At 43.8% G+C, this 13,515-nt stretch overlaps 1 protein-coding gene across 30 annotated transcripts in view; it reads right to left on the bottom strand.

Moving 5' to 3' along the window:
* Positions 1 to 13,515, bottom strand: part of TCF7L2 (transcription factor 7 like 2) — a 221,089-nt gene that overhangs the window by 19,646 nt on the left and 187,928 nt on the right. For 25 of the 30 annotated variants that reach the window (XM_049855897.1, XM_049855902.1, XM_049855901.1 and 22 more), the window contains 3 exons: positions 7,852 to 7,984; positions 5,394 to 5,496; positions 3,268 to 3,354 (listed from right to left, as the gene is read on the bottom strand). In XM_049855897.1, the coding sequence (XP_049711854.1) occupies positions 3,268 to 3,354; positions 5,394 to 5,496; positions 7,852 to 7,984 (323 nt within the window). The remainder of the gene's footprint in view (positions 1 to 3,267; positions 3,355 to 5,393; positions 5,497 to 7,851; positions 7,985 to 13,515) is intronic. The other 5 variants (XM_049855899.1, XM_049855905.1, XM_049855911.1 and 2 more) reach the window with 1 other exon arrangement.

The following is a 13,515-nucleotide window of genomic DNA, read 5'->3' as shown; positions in this document are numbered from 1 at the left end:
GGCAGAGGGTGGGGGAAAAAAAACAACTCCCAACCCACTCTTGCTTCAAGGGAAAAAAAAAAAAAGATGGAAAGGAAGCCCTTGGGAGGGCGCCGGGGCTCCTGGGTTACCCCGTTCCTTCCCTTTGTACTAAGGCCTCAGAGGAAACACAAGTTAAGAACATGTGTTCTTGGAAGCCCTTGGGTGAAGCAGTGGGTGGAGTGGCAGCTTTTACTGTGAATTTTAAAGGCTTGACATTCCTCAAATACATATGTTCCCTTCCTGCAGAATAAGAATATGTGTACAGACATGAGAAAGAGAGAGAGGGGGAGAGAGACAAAAGCACAGTGTGCACGCATGTGAGCATGCCTACACCAAACACCAGCGAGAGACACCACAGTCTGAGTACATTTTGAGGTGGCAAAAAATTTCAAGCGCTACCACCAAGACCCAACACTACTGACTTCATATACCTAACACCCGTCATACATCTGAAGCACCTATAGTAGAGAAACAGACCGTGTGTGGGGGGGTTGTATGTACACTTTCGCTTAAGAAACTCCTTTCTGCAAGACAGCTATTTCACCAACTGCAATAAACACCCTAAAAATTCTAACCAGCTCGTTATACGCCCTCGTCTGCTTTTATGGCTCCAAGCCAGAATATAATGATGAACCTTAACTTGTTAAGGACAACTAATTTTTGTTTCTGGCTGTCTCAGGGGCTTCTCTCTTACTCACTCTCACTTTGCTTCACTGTTGACATGTTTCTGTTAACTGGATGTCATCTGCCGGCCTTGATTTTATGCACAAGCAGTGGGACGCATTTTCCTGTGCAACAATCCTGCTCTGAGTTGCATGAGATTTGTCATTATTCTCTCATTTTCCCCCTTGCACTTGTAACATTTCATCTCTTCCTGCCTTATTTTTTGTGAGCCACGGTGCACCCACATTATGGTTTATACATGATCTCGCTCCCTTTGAAGCCGGCAGATTTCAGAGCCCGCTCTCGTCAGGAGAAGAGTCTTGCACCAATTTAGCAGGCTGAGGGCCCGGAGCTCCAACATCTCAATCTAAAGGGGGTCACAGGGTGGCACAAGTGAGTGTCAGCAAGAGCTGTTTAATTGCCAATCTAGGCTTCTCCATGGTGTTTAAAGTATAATGACCCATCACTTAATTCTGAGAAGTCCTGGCCCCGCTGCTGAATAGAATGAATATCAAAGGGTGTTCTGGAACAGGGCAAGCTGCCTACATTTCCTGTAACTGCCATAAGTATAATAGACCTATACTTCTGTCGCCCCATTACCACAATAATGTATTTAATTTGCTGTATACGCTTTTTAACTAGCTACCTTTCATAAGGCCTACCTGGGGAATCGGCTGCCTCCCCCCGCACCTTGCGCCCCTCACCTTTCCTCCCACCATTCCCTTCCATCCCCCGGCCCACCTATAAAGCATCCACTGGCCTCCTAATGATAATTCAATTGATAAGCTTAACCCCAGGCCCTATCCTGCGATTACTTCACCGCTTTTAACCTCTGAACCCACCAAGTAAACAAACGTGCAAAATAAGCGGGTAGGTGAGACAGATGCTGGGATGCGGGGAGGATGCGCTGTGGAGGATCCTAAGTCGCTCAGACACCACACTCCTCCTGGGAGACTCCCTGTTCATTTCCATGCCTTACGAGGTCGCGATGACGTTATTTAATGAAGGTAACCTTCCTCTTCACGATTGAGGGCAGAACACACGAGCGTTTTCCCCACCTAACCAACACTAGTGTGGATTTTGAAATGTAGATGCTTTAGCACATGTGGGAAATACATCTTTATGATTTCATGATAAAGATAGAATAATGACAAATGTTATATATGCTACAGTTTGTTTTTATTAATGAATGGGATTCTCACTCCCTCACCAAAATCTGTTTGTAAGAAAGACAAGGGTACTGTGGCCCGTCTTCCCAATCCTCCCTCTGGTCTTGGGCTTGCCATGTTGGCCACAGAGACTGGAGGAGGAGGCCGGGGACAGCATCTTTGCCATGTAATGCATGCTAATTTAATTACGTGCCATCATCAAAATGGATTAGTTGCTTCAGCCCATCAGGAAAGTCTAAACCTCCACCGATTTAATTAACTTGACTGAAAATCAGATGAACAGAAAATAAAACTATCATTAGGAGCAATTAGTGACTACTTAAACATACTGCTGCCAACCAGTTTGTAAATAAACTAGCAGTCCCTGAAAAAATTAGCCAGAATTAATCAGCAATAGGAAAAGGAGAATATGGGGCTTAGAAACATGTAGATATACATATATGAGCATATGTACGCATATCTATTTACATATACATATATGAATGTATATACACGCTTGTTTGATGGCTTTTTTAACAACAGAAGATTTAAAAAAATTTTTTTAAAGACTTAATTTTTTAAAAATTTAAAAGATTTACAGCTACACAGGCCCATTGTGGTAGTCACCAGCCCCACGTAGCTATTGAGCACTAGTCCAAATTGAGACGTGCTGTAAGGTGTAAAATTTACACTGGATTTCAAAAACTAACTACAAAAAAAAAAAGAACGTAAAATCTCATTAAGAGCTGTTTTACAATGAGTACATGTTGACGTGACACATTTTGGATATACTGGATTAAATAAAATATGTTATTAAAGATAACTTCATCTGAATGGTTAAAATGGCAAATTTTATGTTATAATAAAATTAAAAAAAAAAACATAACTCCCTGTTTCTTTCTTTTTTTTTTTTTTAATGTGGCTACTAGAAATTTAAAGTTCTATATGTGGCTCACAGTATGTTTCTATTAGACAACGCTACTTGAGCGAGGTGCATGTGTGTGGGGGGAGGGTCCTTTCACCTTGGCTATGAAGAATCTAAGTTTTGAAAAGGTTAATAACCTCTTCTCAAACTCTTCTTTGTATAATAATAAAATTACTTTCACCCTCTCCTTTCTTACCCAGTATAGGGCAACAGAGAAGAGATACTTTAAGAAAAAAAAGCTCTTCATGTCTATTTCTTCCTGCTTCCTTAATTTGTATAAAAATATTGCCCAATTAAATTGACTCAAACATTAGACCTAAAAAGACATCACATCACCTCACCTACCTTGGAATTCCAGGGCAACTTTTCAGTACACTCCAGGAGTAAAGCCTAATGCTACACCATCTACCCCATTAGTAGTGGCAATCCCTGATGGCCTGGTAGAGCTCTAGAGAACTTTCCCAGAAGGTACCCATGGCCTTGGTTGAAGGCTCCAGTTCTGGAACTCACCTGGACATGGAAGCGTTGACGGTCAGAGCTGTTGGGTAGGGGTGTCTGAATCCTCCTGTCGTGATTGGATACACGGGCTGACCTTGCCTACAAAGAGGGGGGGTAAAAAGTGAGAGAGCTGAAATGGGTGGGGGTGGGGAAAAGAAGAAGAAAAGGGAAAAGTTCTCTCTGCACAGTAAGCTTTATTCTCATTTGATCAGAACAAAAATCTTGGGGATTGTACAGGAAGGATCAAAGGGAAGAAACACAGAACAACTTGAATGCCATAAATCTGATAGGAATGGCTAATTAAATTTTATAACCTCTGCTTATGTCAACAGAGACCCTCTCCCCAAGCTGAAACTAGGTGTTTTGTTGTAATAATTAAAGGCGAAGTCTCACTTGCTTTAATGGAGCCATCACACTAATTGAGGGCTACACATCCAAAGGAAAACAATAATGAATGTAAATTTATACCAAAATAAAGTACAGTGAATCAAAGGACTTCAGTTGCGCTTTGGGCCTCTTTCGGTATTTAGATCTTGGTGAGAAAACATTAAATTAACAGAGCTTAATTTGTAGCCTTTTGTCAAATTAACAAGTGTTGACAAGAGTTACTTGGGGGGAGAGTCTCCAAGAAGAATTGTGGGTAACCAATAGACAATCACACCTCATTACAATAATTAAAAAATACAGCAACATGCAAAATAGCATCCTCATGAAAGACACACCACGTTTTTTGACAGAGGGCTCTCTGAGTTGGCTATTCCTTTTTATCTAGCCTTCAAGTATCTCCCCATCAGCTGAGTGGGGCAAATGATGACTGAGAACTATTCAAGAAGTGGCCCATCCTATTTAAGAAGAAATGAGTCACACAATCACGTTCATGCCTACTCTCCAAACAAAAATATGGAGGTAAAAAATTAACAGAAACCTACACCTAGGGTTGGTATTTCATCTAGTTACTACATAGCAGGGGTTTTCTTTGTTTGTTTTGTTTTTTTTTTAAAGCACAGACTCTATTCCATTAGAGAAGTTAAGTGTAGAACTGGCATGAAATCACTCTCAAAGTTTATTCTTTAAGGCTATGAAGTGATGCCTCCCCCAAGACTCAAATTTCAGGGTTTTACCAGGATCTTTTATTTCCTATTTCTATTAGGATGCAACAAATCTTTTTTTTTTTTTTTAAGAGAATAGTGAGATCACTGGTAAACATGGAGACATACACAAAACACACAATCACAAAATACACATCATACACACACACTGTGTGCTTAGACATTAAAGGCCTTTCAACTCATTTCAACACATTTTTAAAGTTGTCTGAGAATGGTTAATGGCTGATATTACTTTAAAAAGAAGACTGGGTGACAAAAAGACAAATTGAAAAAGGCAGCTGAATTATCCGGACACTGCCAGGCACTGGGGCTGAGACACCAGGAAGGCCCCACATGCTAGGTGAGGGTTTGAGCTGACCCATCCCCACCTCTCATATTTAGGTAAAGCATTCAATGTTCAAAGATTTTCAAAGATGCTGGCTAAATAATACAGAGAATCTCAATAGACAAAACTTTCTGCTGTTGCTGTCAGCCTTGGGAGTGAGGGTCAGGATGGGGCTAGGGGTTGTGGGGTTCTGACAGAACAGTCCCCACTCCTACCCCTGGATTTCAAAACTAGGTTGCTCCTGTTCCCGCTCACCTGCTCCCACACAGGCAACTCCTGAAAAGGGATGACTCAGCTGCCTTGTCCAATGACAGGATTCCAGTTTGGGCTCTAAAATAGCACAAGCGTTCTAGACTTGGGCTCTGAACAGTGGCAGAAGGATAAGGATCTGCTTCATTGGACATGAACCCTCAGAGCGTTCTGAATTTCCTTAAGTATCTTAAGGGCACCTTTGTCCATAGAGTAACCCTGGAGCCTCTGAGAGCAATGGGTTCCTATAGCTAAGTATCAATAGCCTTTTCTACATAACCCATCTGAATGGCTACTGACTTGTCTGCTTTCCCATAGGGCACTTCACCAAGCCATCTTCCCCAAGCCCTTCCTCCCCAACCCTGTCTTTGAAAGCACACACATACATGCACAGAATAAATAATAAGCATGCCCATGTAAAAACGAAAAGGAAATTAAAAAATGGAACTCCTTACTGTGGTACTAACCATCCTAGCGGATGGGGGATTTGTCCTACAGTGCCAGGCGATAGTGGGTAATACGGAGATATATCTGGAGGGTGCGGAGGCCGTGGGATTCCTAAGAGAAGAAGCAGCATTTTAGGTACGAAGCGGGGACAGAAGGGAAGAGAAACTTTTGAGGATGGGAACAGGGGAAGGCTGAAGGGAATATCTCTTCTGTAATTCCAGCATGAGGTTCTTTTCATAATTTAGAGTTCTTGGTAAGTTTCAGCTCATTTCTCCTCTTCTTTAGTTTGAAAAACTAGTTTCTCTCATTCTAGATGGACTGATACAGTGGTGGCACTGGACAGACTCAGAGAATGTCATCTTGGGTATTTCCGCCAATGTGATCGCTGTGATTACTTGAATTAAAAAAAGTTAAGTGCTTAACACATAGTACGTTATCAACTAACACCAATTCCCTTTGCCCTCCCAATTTGTCAATTTATCCTTTTAAATTCTGATGACTTCCCTACCTTAGAGTTACTCCTCTGACTTCTAACATACTTTTTGAGTTACATCTTTTGAAAGGTTTCTCTTGCCTACTTTCAAAAAAAAGAAAAGAAAAGCTAACTCCTTTGGAAGGCTTTCCCCTCACCTTAGAAGATGAATTGTAGGAGAATGTGACCAAATACCATTTGACATTTTATCCAGGGTAGAATCAGAACTGAAGGAATGGGAGATGTTGGAGGCTTGGTATACTTGATTCTAGAATAGTTTGCTGGAAGACACAATCACCTGTGTGAATTAACCCCACCTGCTGACTAAGTACCACCTCTCTTCATGGGGCAAAGAATCTTCACGAAGCACACCTGCATGAAGTCTGAAGGCACAAGCCACCGCCCACTTCCTAATTCCACAGGAGCATACCTTGCCATGCATTCTAAGAGAGCAAAAGGCTGGGAGCAATTTTGACAGAGAGGAAATGATCCCCACAGTTGAAGTGGGAAGCAAAATGAACAATACCATGGAACTAACCAGAGTATTGAAGGGAGTGAGGGACCGTTCCTGGATGAAAACTTTTTTTTTTTTTTGTAATTCATTCAGGAAGCTTTTAATCTGTAAATTAAGTCTCCCTAGGTGACATTTTCATGCAGGCATTGCTTTCTCTCTTATTACAAAAACCAAACAGATTAACTGGGGTTGGACCATACACGGAGCCATCTGAACACTTGAAAGAATGTTCGCAGAGGAAAAGTAAACAGTCCACAGACGTTAATCATATGTTTTACGATAACCATTTAAAAGCTATTCCCTGTACTACCATTATTTAAATGAGACGTTGATGCTGCCATTCACTCGCAGAGCTGGGGCTGGCTGGCGGCCTCCTCTGGCTTCCCCCCTAGCTGTCCAAATGCAAGGCTCAGTCCCAAAGGCACAAAGGGGGCTCAGTGGTGGCAAGGCTGGTGAAAAACAGCTAATGTGTGGCTTCATTCAGGGGCAGAGAAGGCCGCCTAAAGAGGCAGCCTACCTCAGCCTGGAACCAAACAATTCCTTCTGACAAAGTGACACTAAATCACCATTTGAGATCCATCCTTCTCATTAGCTGGGAATAGGAACCCCTAGCTAGTTCTTCTCTGGAACAAAAAGACACACCCCAGCCTTACCCCTTCTCTCAAGACTACCCCACCACACACTGTGGCTGTCTGCTTGCTTTAAATCTTGCTGTAAGGAGCACTACAAGTAACATCAGCTTTTGCCTCTCTCTATTCCTTGAGGAAAAAGCAGTCAAAGAGCAAGTGGGATGGAAAGAGGATGAAGGGACAACTTTGGACTGAGATCCTACTGGTTGTTCTATGATGAAATTATGAAACTTTCCTGGGCTTCAACTTTCACATCTGTAAAATGGGCTCAAAAATACCAACCATCTTATAGGGGAGAGACAACCCAAATAAATTAGCAAAGAGAACGTGGAACCCAGAGCTGTGGCCTCGGGAGGTAGCATCAACAAGTCACCGTCCAGTGACAAGAGTCCCTTTACTGCCAAGGAAACCAGGGATCCGGGAGCCAGGATGTCAGGGCTCTTATGCCCAGGAAGCTGAGAGGGAACCTACGAGAAGCCTCTTGAACTATTACGTCTTCCAAGTCTGATTTAAGGTGTTGGAGTTATGAGCCACTGCTGGAAAACAGAGTGATTTATAGCGAGGTTCCCAAGGGAGCCTGTCAAGAGTACTGGTACTGGGCACTTTAAGCGTATCTCTAGCACTGCAAGTGGACTTTTCCAACTGGAGAGGGAATCTACTCCCTCACTAGGCTCTGGCCTCCCCAAGAGCTTCCTTTTCAACTCCCAGGAGAGGAACAGGAGCCCCTCCCACCACTGGCCTCACCCCCAGTCCCACGCACCCTACTCCTGGGCTTCCCATGGAAGCCTCAGCAGGTCATTTGTGAGCGCGGAGACCAGCACTCTCTCTTGGCCCCCAAGCACACGGCCTACCTGTTTTGGGGTCTACGTCGGCTGGTAAGTGTGGAGGAGGGTTTCCTGGGGTGAAGTGTTCATTGCTGTACGTAATGAGAGGCGTGAGAGGGTGTACGTGGTGGGGGTGCTGCACAACTGGCACTTTGTTCGACTGTTGGAGGAAAGAACAGAGAAAGCCACCATCAAGCTGGTTCCCAGCACCTGAGTGCTCCCTCCCTCTGATACCTCCCACCTTGATTTTAGAAGCTGCATTCAACTCCCCCCACCCCGAAGCATTTCAAAATAACAGTTGTAAGGCAGCTCTGAGGGTTGGTTTGCTTCAGTTTTTACCTCCCCACTAAGCCTGGCTTTTAAAATACCTTTTCCATTACCACCCCATCATGGAGCCCAGGAGTTTGCACCTTTCCCATCTGCAGGTAAGTCAGAAGCAGCGGACTTTAACCTCCCAGGCCTACTGTGTTCCTGCCTGTGGGGGGACCTCCCACCCCAGGCCCACGAGTGGAACCTCCAGGAAGTGGGCAGGCTTCCTGGGGACTGGGGTGACTAGGAAAACCTTCATTTACAGGACACTTAAACACTTTGGCAGAGCCCAAATCCACCCTGCACGGACCTCTTTACCCACCCCTACCCCCCAGCTCCTAGCCCCTGCCTCTTAGAAACAGTGGGAATACAACAATCCATTATAGACATTGTGGATAAATAGCCCCACTCGTGCTGTGGTAGGGAGTGTGAACTTTACCAGAAAGCTCTAAACTGCCAGGCAAGCACCTGCATATTTTATGCAGATTACAGCAGGCCGGATTCATTAGGAATTTCATTAGGAAGTCATAGGGGACCCCTAATAAATTAGCTGGATGATGGTGAATTGGGCTAATAAAAGGTATGCATTTTAGAAATAGGCAGTTCTAGAAAACAAAGTGTGGGCATTTTTATGTTCGACAAGGGTGGGTAGGAAGAGAGATGCAGAGAAAAAGGAACTCGCTTTAAAGATTCTTCTAGTTGCCATGACCAGGCCTTCCCAAATTATTCTCCTCTCTTTCCCCCATGACAGCCCACCCCTCCTCCCCTACACTATGCTGTACTGTGACTTAGCCTAGCAAGATCACAAAGAAAAAATTAAGCTGAAACAAGCGAACTACTGGGCCATTTACTGAGAGTAATCCAATTGCAAAAAACCCTATTCCCAATAGAGGATTTTCACTAAAATCCTACAACAGGGACATTTAACCAGATTAGGTACCAGCAAAGATAAAGAGGCTAGTATTAGATGACGAATGGATTAGAGTCAAGTTTCATTTCAGAACGTGTCTTCATTTCCTTTTATTACTTTTAGGAAGGCACAACTTGCATTAACATCAAGGAAAACGAATTGCATTAAGAGAAAAGAAGTAAGGTTCTAGTGCTGCCCACTAGCGCCTCTTGGGTTCAGGGACCACTGAGCAGTTCTCTTTATAGTTTTTCTTCTTGTCCTTTTTCTTTTTTTTTAATGGGTGAAGAAGGGGTATAATATGGTAAGAGCATTTCTCACCATGGTTCATTGTGGGAAAGGCGTCAGTAAAAGGCGCTTGTAACTTTTTCATGGGTATGGTTTGGAAAGAAAAATATGCCCTTACTAGATGTTCCAGGAAAAAACTACAGAAAAAGAAGTCAACAGTTTCAACGGCCTGGTCTATTGGCTCCTATAAACGACTGGTTTCTTTCAGAGAAAGAGGCTAGCCAGTTGCTCAAAAGTGCCTCTTGTTGTGAGTTACCATTTTGGAATCACTGTTAAGGGCCATCGAGTTGATTTTTGACTATGATGACCCCAAGTGACAGCGCAGAACTGCCCACAGGGTTTTCTAGGCTGTCATCTTTGTGAGTTGACTCACAGCAACCCTATATGACAGAGTAGAACTGTCCCAGAGTTTCCGAAACTGTAATCTTTACAGGAGCACATCACCAGGTCTTTTCTCCCTCAGAACAGCTGGTAGATTCCAACCACCAATCTTTTGGTTAACAGCCGAGCACTTAACTGTTCCGCCACCAGGGCTCCTTTTGGAATCCCAGCACTTAAATTAAAAGCAACCAAAGCAGAGGGAGCTTTGGAAGCCAGTGACACTCCCTGAGTCGGCTGCCATCAAGGTCTCAGCAAGGCCAGAACAACAGGGTTTAGGGCTGCTTGAGAAGAAACTAACAAGAAGTTTCCACCGTGTGCTAGGGTGGAGAGGGACAGACAGAGACAGAGAGACAAACACAGAGTGAAGACCATTAGGTAGAAGGGAACAGGATTACTGCTACCCTCCAGAACCTTTCCATTTTTCCATTCTCTGGCAGGAAACAAAGAAAACCAGTCCCGGACAGTGTAAAGTAAATGTAGAAAAATGGTGGGGCCAACGGGAAGAACCATACATAGCTCAGAAGAGGGGGGCTGTCACTTTGGGGTACAAGGCCTTCTGGGTAGGGGGATTGCCAAAAGCAATGGAAGGAAGCAAGAGTATAAATCTGTGATGGGGTTGGAGGGATGACAGGTAATGAAGCCTATAGTTCTCAACCCTGGCTGAGTCAAGCATCTCTTGGAATGCTTATTATAAGTACTGATCCCTGGTCCCTACTCCTAGGAACTCTATTTCAGTAGGAACCTCATTCAGTAAGTCTGCGCTCAGGCCCTAGGTACCTTGGGTCTGCCTGTTAAGCACCATGGGTGGCTCTTCTACTCAGCTATGATGGAGAATCCCTAGGCCAGAGAATCACATGGACACAGGCAAACACAGAGACTTGAGTTCTAATCATGAGTCAAGTCCTAGTTTTTAGAATGTACGTGGAGAGGGTTTAGCACAGAACCCATAGTCCACGGTAAGCACAAAATTAGAGGTTTATTATTGTTATCACTACTGTTAGGGAGAAGCTGTCTGGATGACATGGTTCCGTCTGCAGTACAACACCAAAATTCCACAGTTGTTTTCCTAGGAAGACTAATAGGAAATGGGGGTGGCGGTCACCTTCTCTGCTTGTTTGGTAAATGATAAAGACAGCATGTAGACAATGGTGATGTTAACAGTGTGTGGGATTTAAAAATTAATTCTCACTCTTTCTCTTAGATACATCTATGAAGGTGATTCCCACAGAAGTTGTACCCTGTTCTGGCTGCTAAAGCTCCTGTATGATTGAATATAATCAACTAGTTTTTCCTGTTGAGTTGAAGTTCTGTACCTTGGGAGATGAGAAGTTTTAGGGGCAGCCTGGCTTTAGGGGAAAAAGTGTGGGCCCTACTAGGACATGGTTCTCTTTTCTGATCTTGATTCCATGCCAGCTAGCCAAGTCCCTGTAAAACAGCATAACTACGCCTCTCCAAGTTGCCTGGTTCCCAGGCAACAAGCGGGAATGCAGTCATACCTGCAGAAACCAGGGTCTAGTCACTGCTCCAACCAACCTGCCTATACCTGGGTTGCTTTTATGTTTGGAGGATTTTCTTTCTATAACACTTTATGCCTTGAATGAAGTTGCATATGCACTTGTCTTGGTCCCACCATACTTAAGCTCCTTCAGGACAAAGACTGTGTCTTCTAGAACTCTGTGTCCCCTGTAGTGCCCAGCCTCTGGGAGTGGTGGACACAATATCGTGAACAACCTAAGAACCACCAGATTGCAAAGGCAAGCAGAAGAAAAAGAGGGCAGAGCCAATCTCACAGACTCCTTTTGCATAAATGGCTGTGCTCTTTAAATACAGTCTACTCGGTCAGCATGAGTCGGGAATTGACTCGAGGGCAATGGGTTTTGGAATCACAGACGAGAGCAGGTTGGCCCTTCAGAAATCATCCAGCCCAATACCCTCACAGCCATCATCTCAGTTACAACGGGGCCTTAAAAAGTGACCAGAGTGAGGACTGTGAAAGCAAGAAGTCCCAGGTTCAAATTCTACCAAGCCAATCTAGCAGTGTGACCTCTCTCCGGTCTCCACTTCTGTGTTTTTGGATGAGAACCGTATCTACCTTACAGAGTTATTGTGAAAATTAAAATGAGATTGTGTATTTAAGTGTTTAGCTCAGTTCCTGGCACATAGTTAAACACACAACATGAAGAAGCTTTAAACTATGTAATGCAATGGAAGCTAATGATGAGGTTAGCTATCCCTCTACGACAAAACAACCCATTCCTGTGGAGTCGATTCCAACTCATAGCGACCCCATAAGGACAGACAAGAACTGCCCCACAGGGTTTCCAAGGAGCGGCTGGTGGACTCAACTGCTGACCTTCTGGTTAGAAGCCAAGCTCTTAACCACTGCACCACCCGGGCTTCAGCTACCCCTCTAGACTCTTTCTTCTAATTAAAATGACAGGCAGCCTTCACTCATTATTTCAAACATAAGGATGTTCATTAGGGACATGGGGCAAGAGTGTGAGGACGTTTTGTAGCCACTCTTCCTCAGGCATACACCCTTCTTAAAAATGTGATATCTGATAAATATATTTTTTATCTCTTTTGAGAAAAAAATATCACTTTATTATGCTCAGAAGTAAGAACGCCACAGAAGAGTTGAAAATTAAATGTGTTGAAGTTGACGAATGTCCTTTCAGAATCTGGGTGAGCTGATATGAATGAAACACGAAACAATATAAATAGAAAATATTCCTTAGAATTTCCTCTTCTCTTTGAACAGTTCCCACTTCTTTGAAGAGGTCTTTAAGGATAGTGCTCAAAACTGTGCCACCCTAAGAAAATTCAAATGTGAAAAGCCTACCTTTGTTTCTTTTTTTTTTTAAAGAAGAGTTAAGAAGTCAGGGGAGGAATATAGACAACCTTCCAGAAATGCATTAATGGAATCTAAATGGATGCAATGATCTAGAATGGAGGTGTTGATGGGGTAAACAGTCTGCAGTATGTATCCCCTCCCCTTTTCTCTTTCCAGAGACCAAGAGTCCTGCGTTCAATGCAAACAACTGCAGCATAAAGCCATGTGCCTTTTAGGTAATTACTTTACCTAAGTATGTCTGCAAAACTACCTGGAGGTACAAAATCATTAACCTTAGTGACAGCTAATTAGTGTTCAAAGTATGGTAGTGGTGGTTGTGGTAGGCTATATGGAGAGCATGTAACTAACTCTTTGAGAAGATGACAGAAACTATGAATGTTTGCTCCACAAAAACAGCAAGAATTCATAAAAGTCCACAACACCTCAAGGTGCTATGGCACAGCTGTCCACGTTCACCACCATCAGCTGTCTCTGAGACACATCACCTGGAGCCATCTGGAGGCCCTTGTCCAGATGTTATGAGGGTGGGGCCTGAGAAACAAGGACTGACCACCTGCAAAACCTGAAGCACTAGAACTGACTCCAATGCAGGTCACAGCTCCCAATGAATGGAGTCTTGACCCTGTACCAGCTTCTGTGTTGATGAGGGTGTGACATACTTTCTTCCGTTAAATTCTCACATCGAAAAAGTCAGCATTTGTTATTAATGCCATGCGGTGGGTGAAGAAACCTGGCCCAGGTCACACGCCCTGGCAAAGTGGTGTTCCTAGGCCTTGACACCTCACCTGCCTAACTATACATCAGGGTGCTCCACCACTCCCCCATTCTGTCTGCACAAACCTAGTGGTGTCTGGGAGGCTCAGGGCAGGATGGGGTTAATCGCAGTGTTGACGTAGTGAGATGTGTCCTGATGAGGTGAGTCTGGGCCAACCTTCCCAATTGGATACAGATG

Source organism: Elephas maximus, chromosome 16, assembly GCF_024166365.1.
Source record: "Elephas maximus indicus isolate mEleMax1 chromosome 16, mEleMax1 primary haplotype, whole genome shotgun sequence".
Taxonomy (NCBI): domain Eukaryota; kingdom Metazoa; phylum Chordata; class Mammalia; order Proboscidea; family Elephantidae; genus Elephas; species Elephas maximus.
The sequence above is the reverse complement of the archived record's forward strand: the minus strand, read 5'-3'. Positions and strand labels throughout refer to the sequence as shown.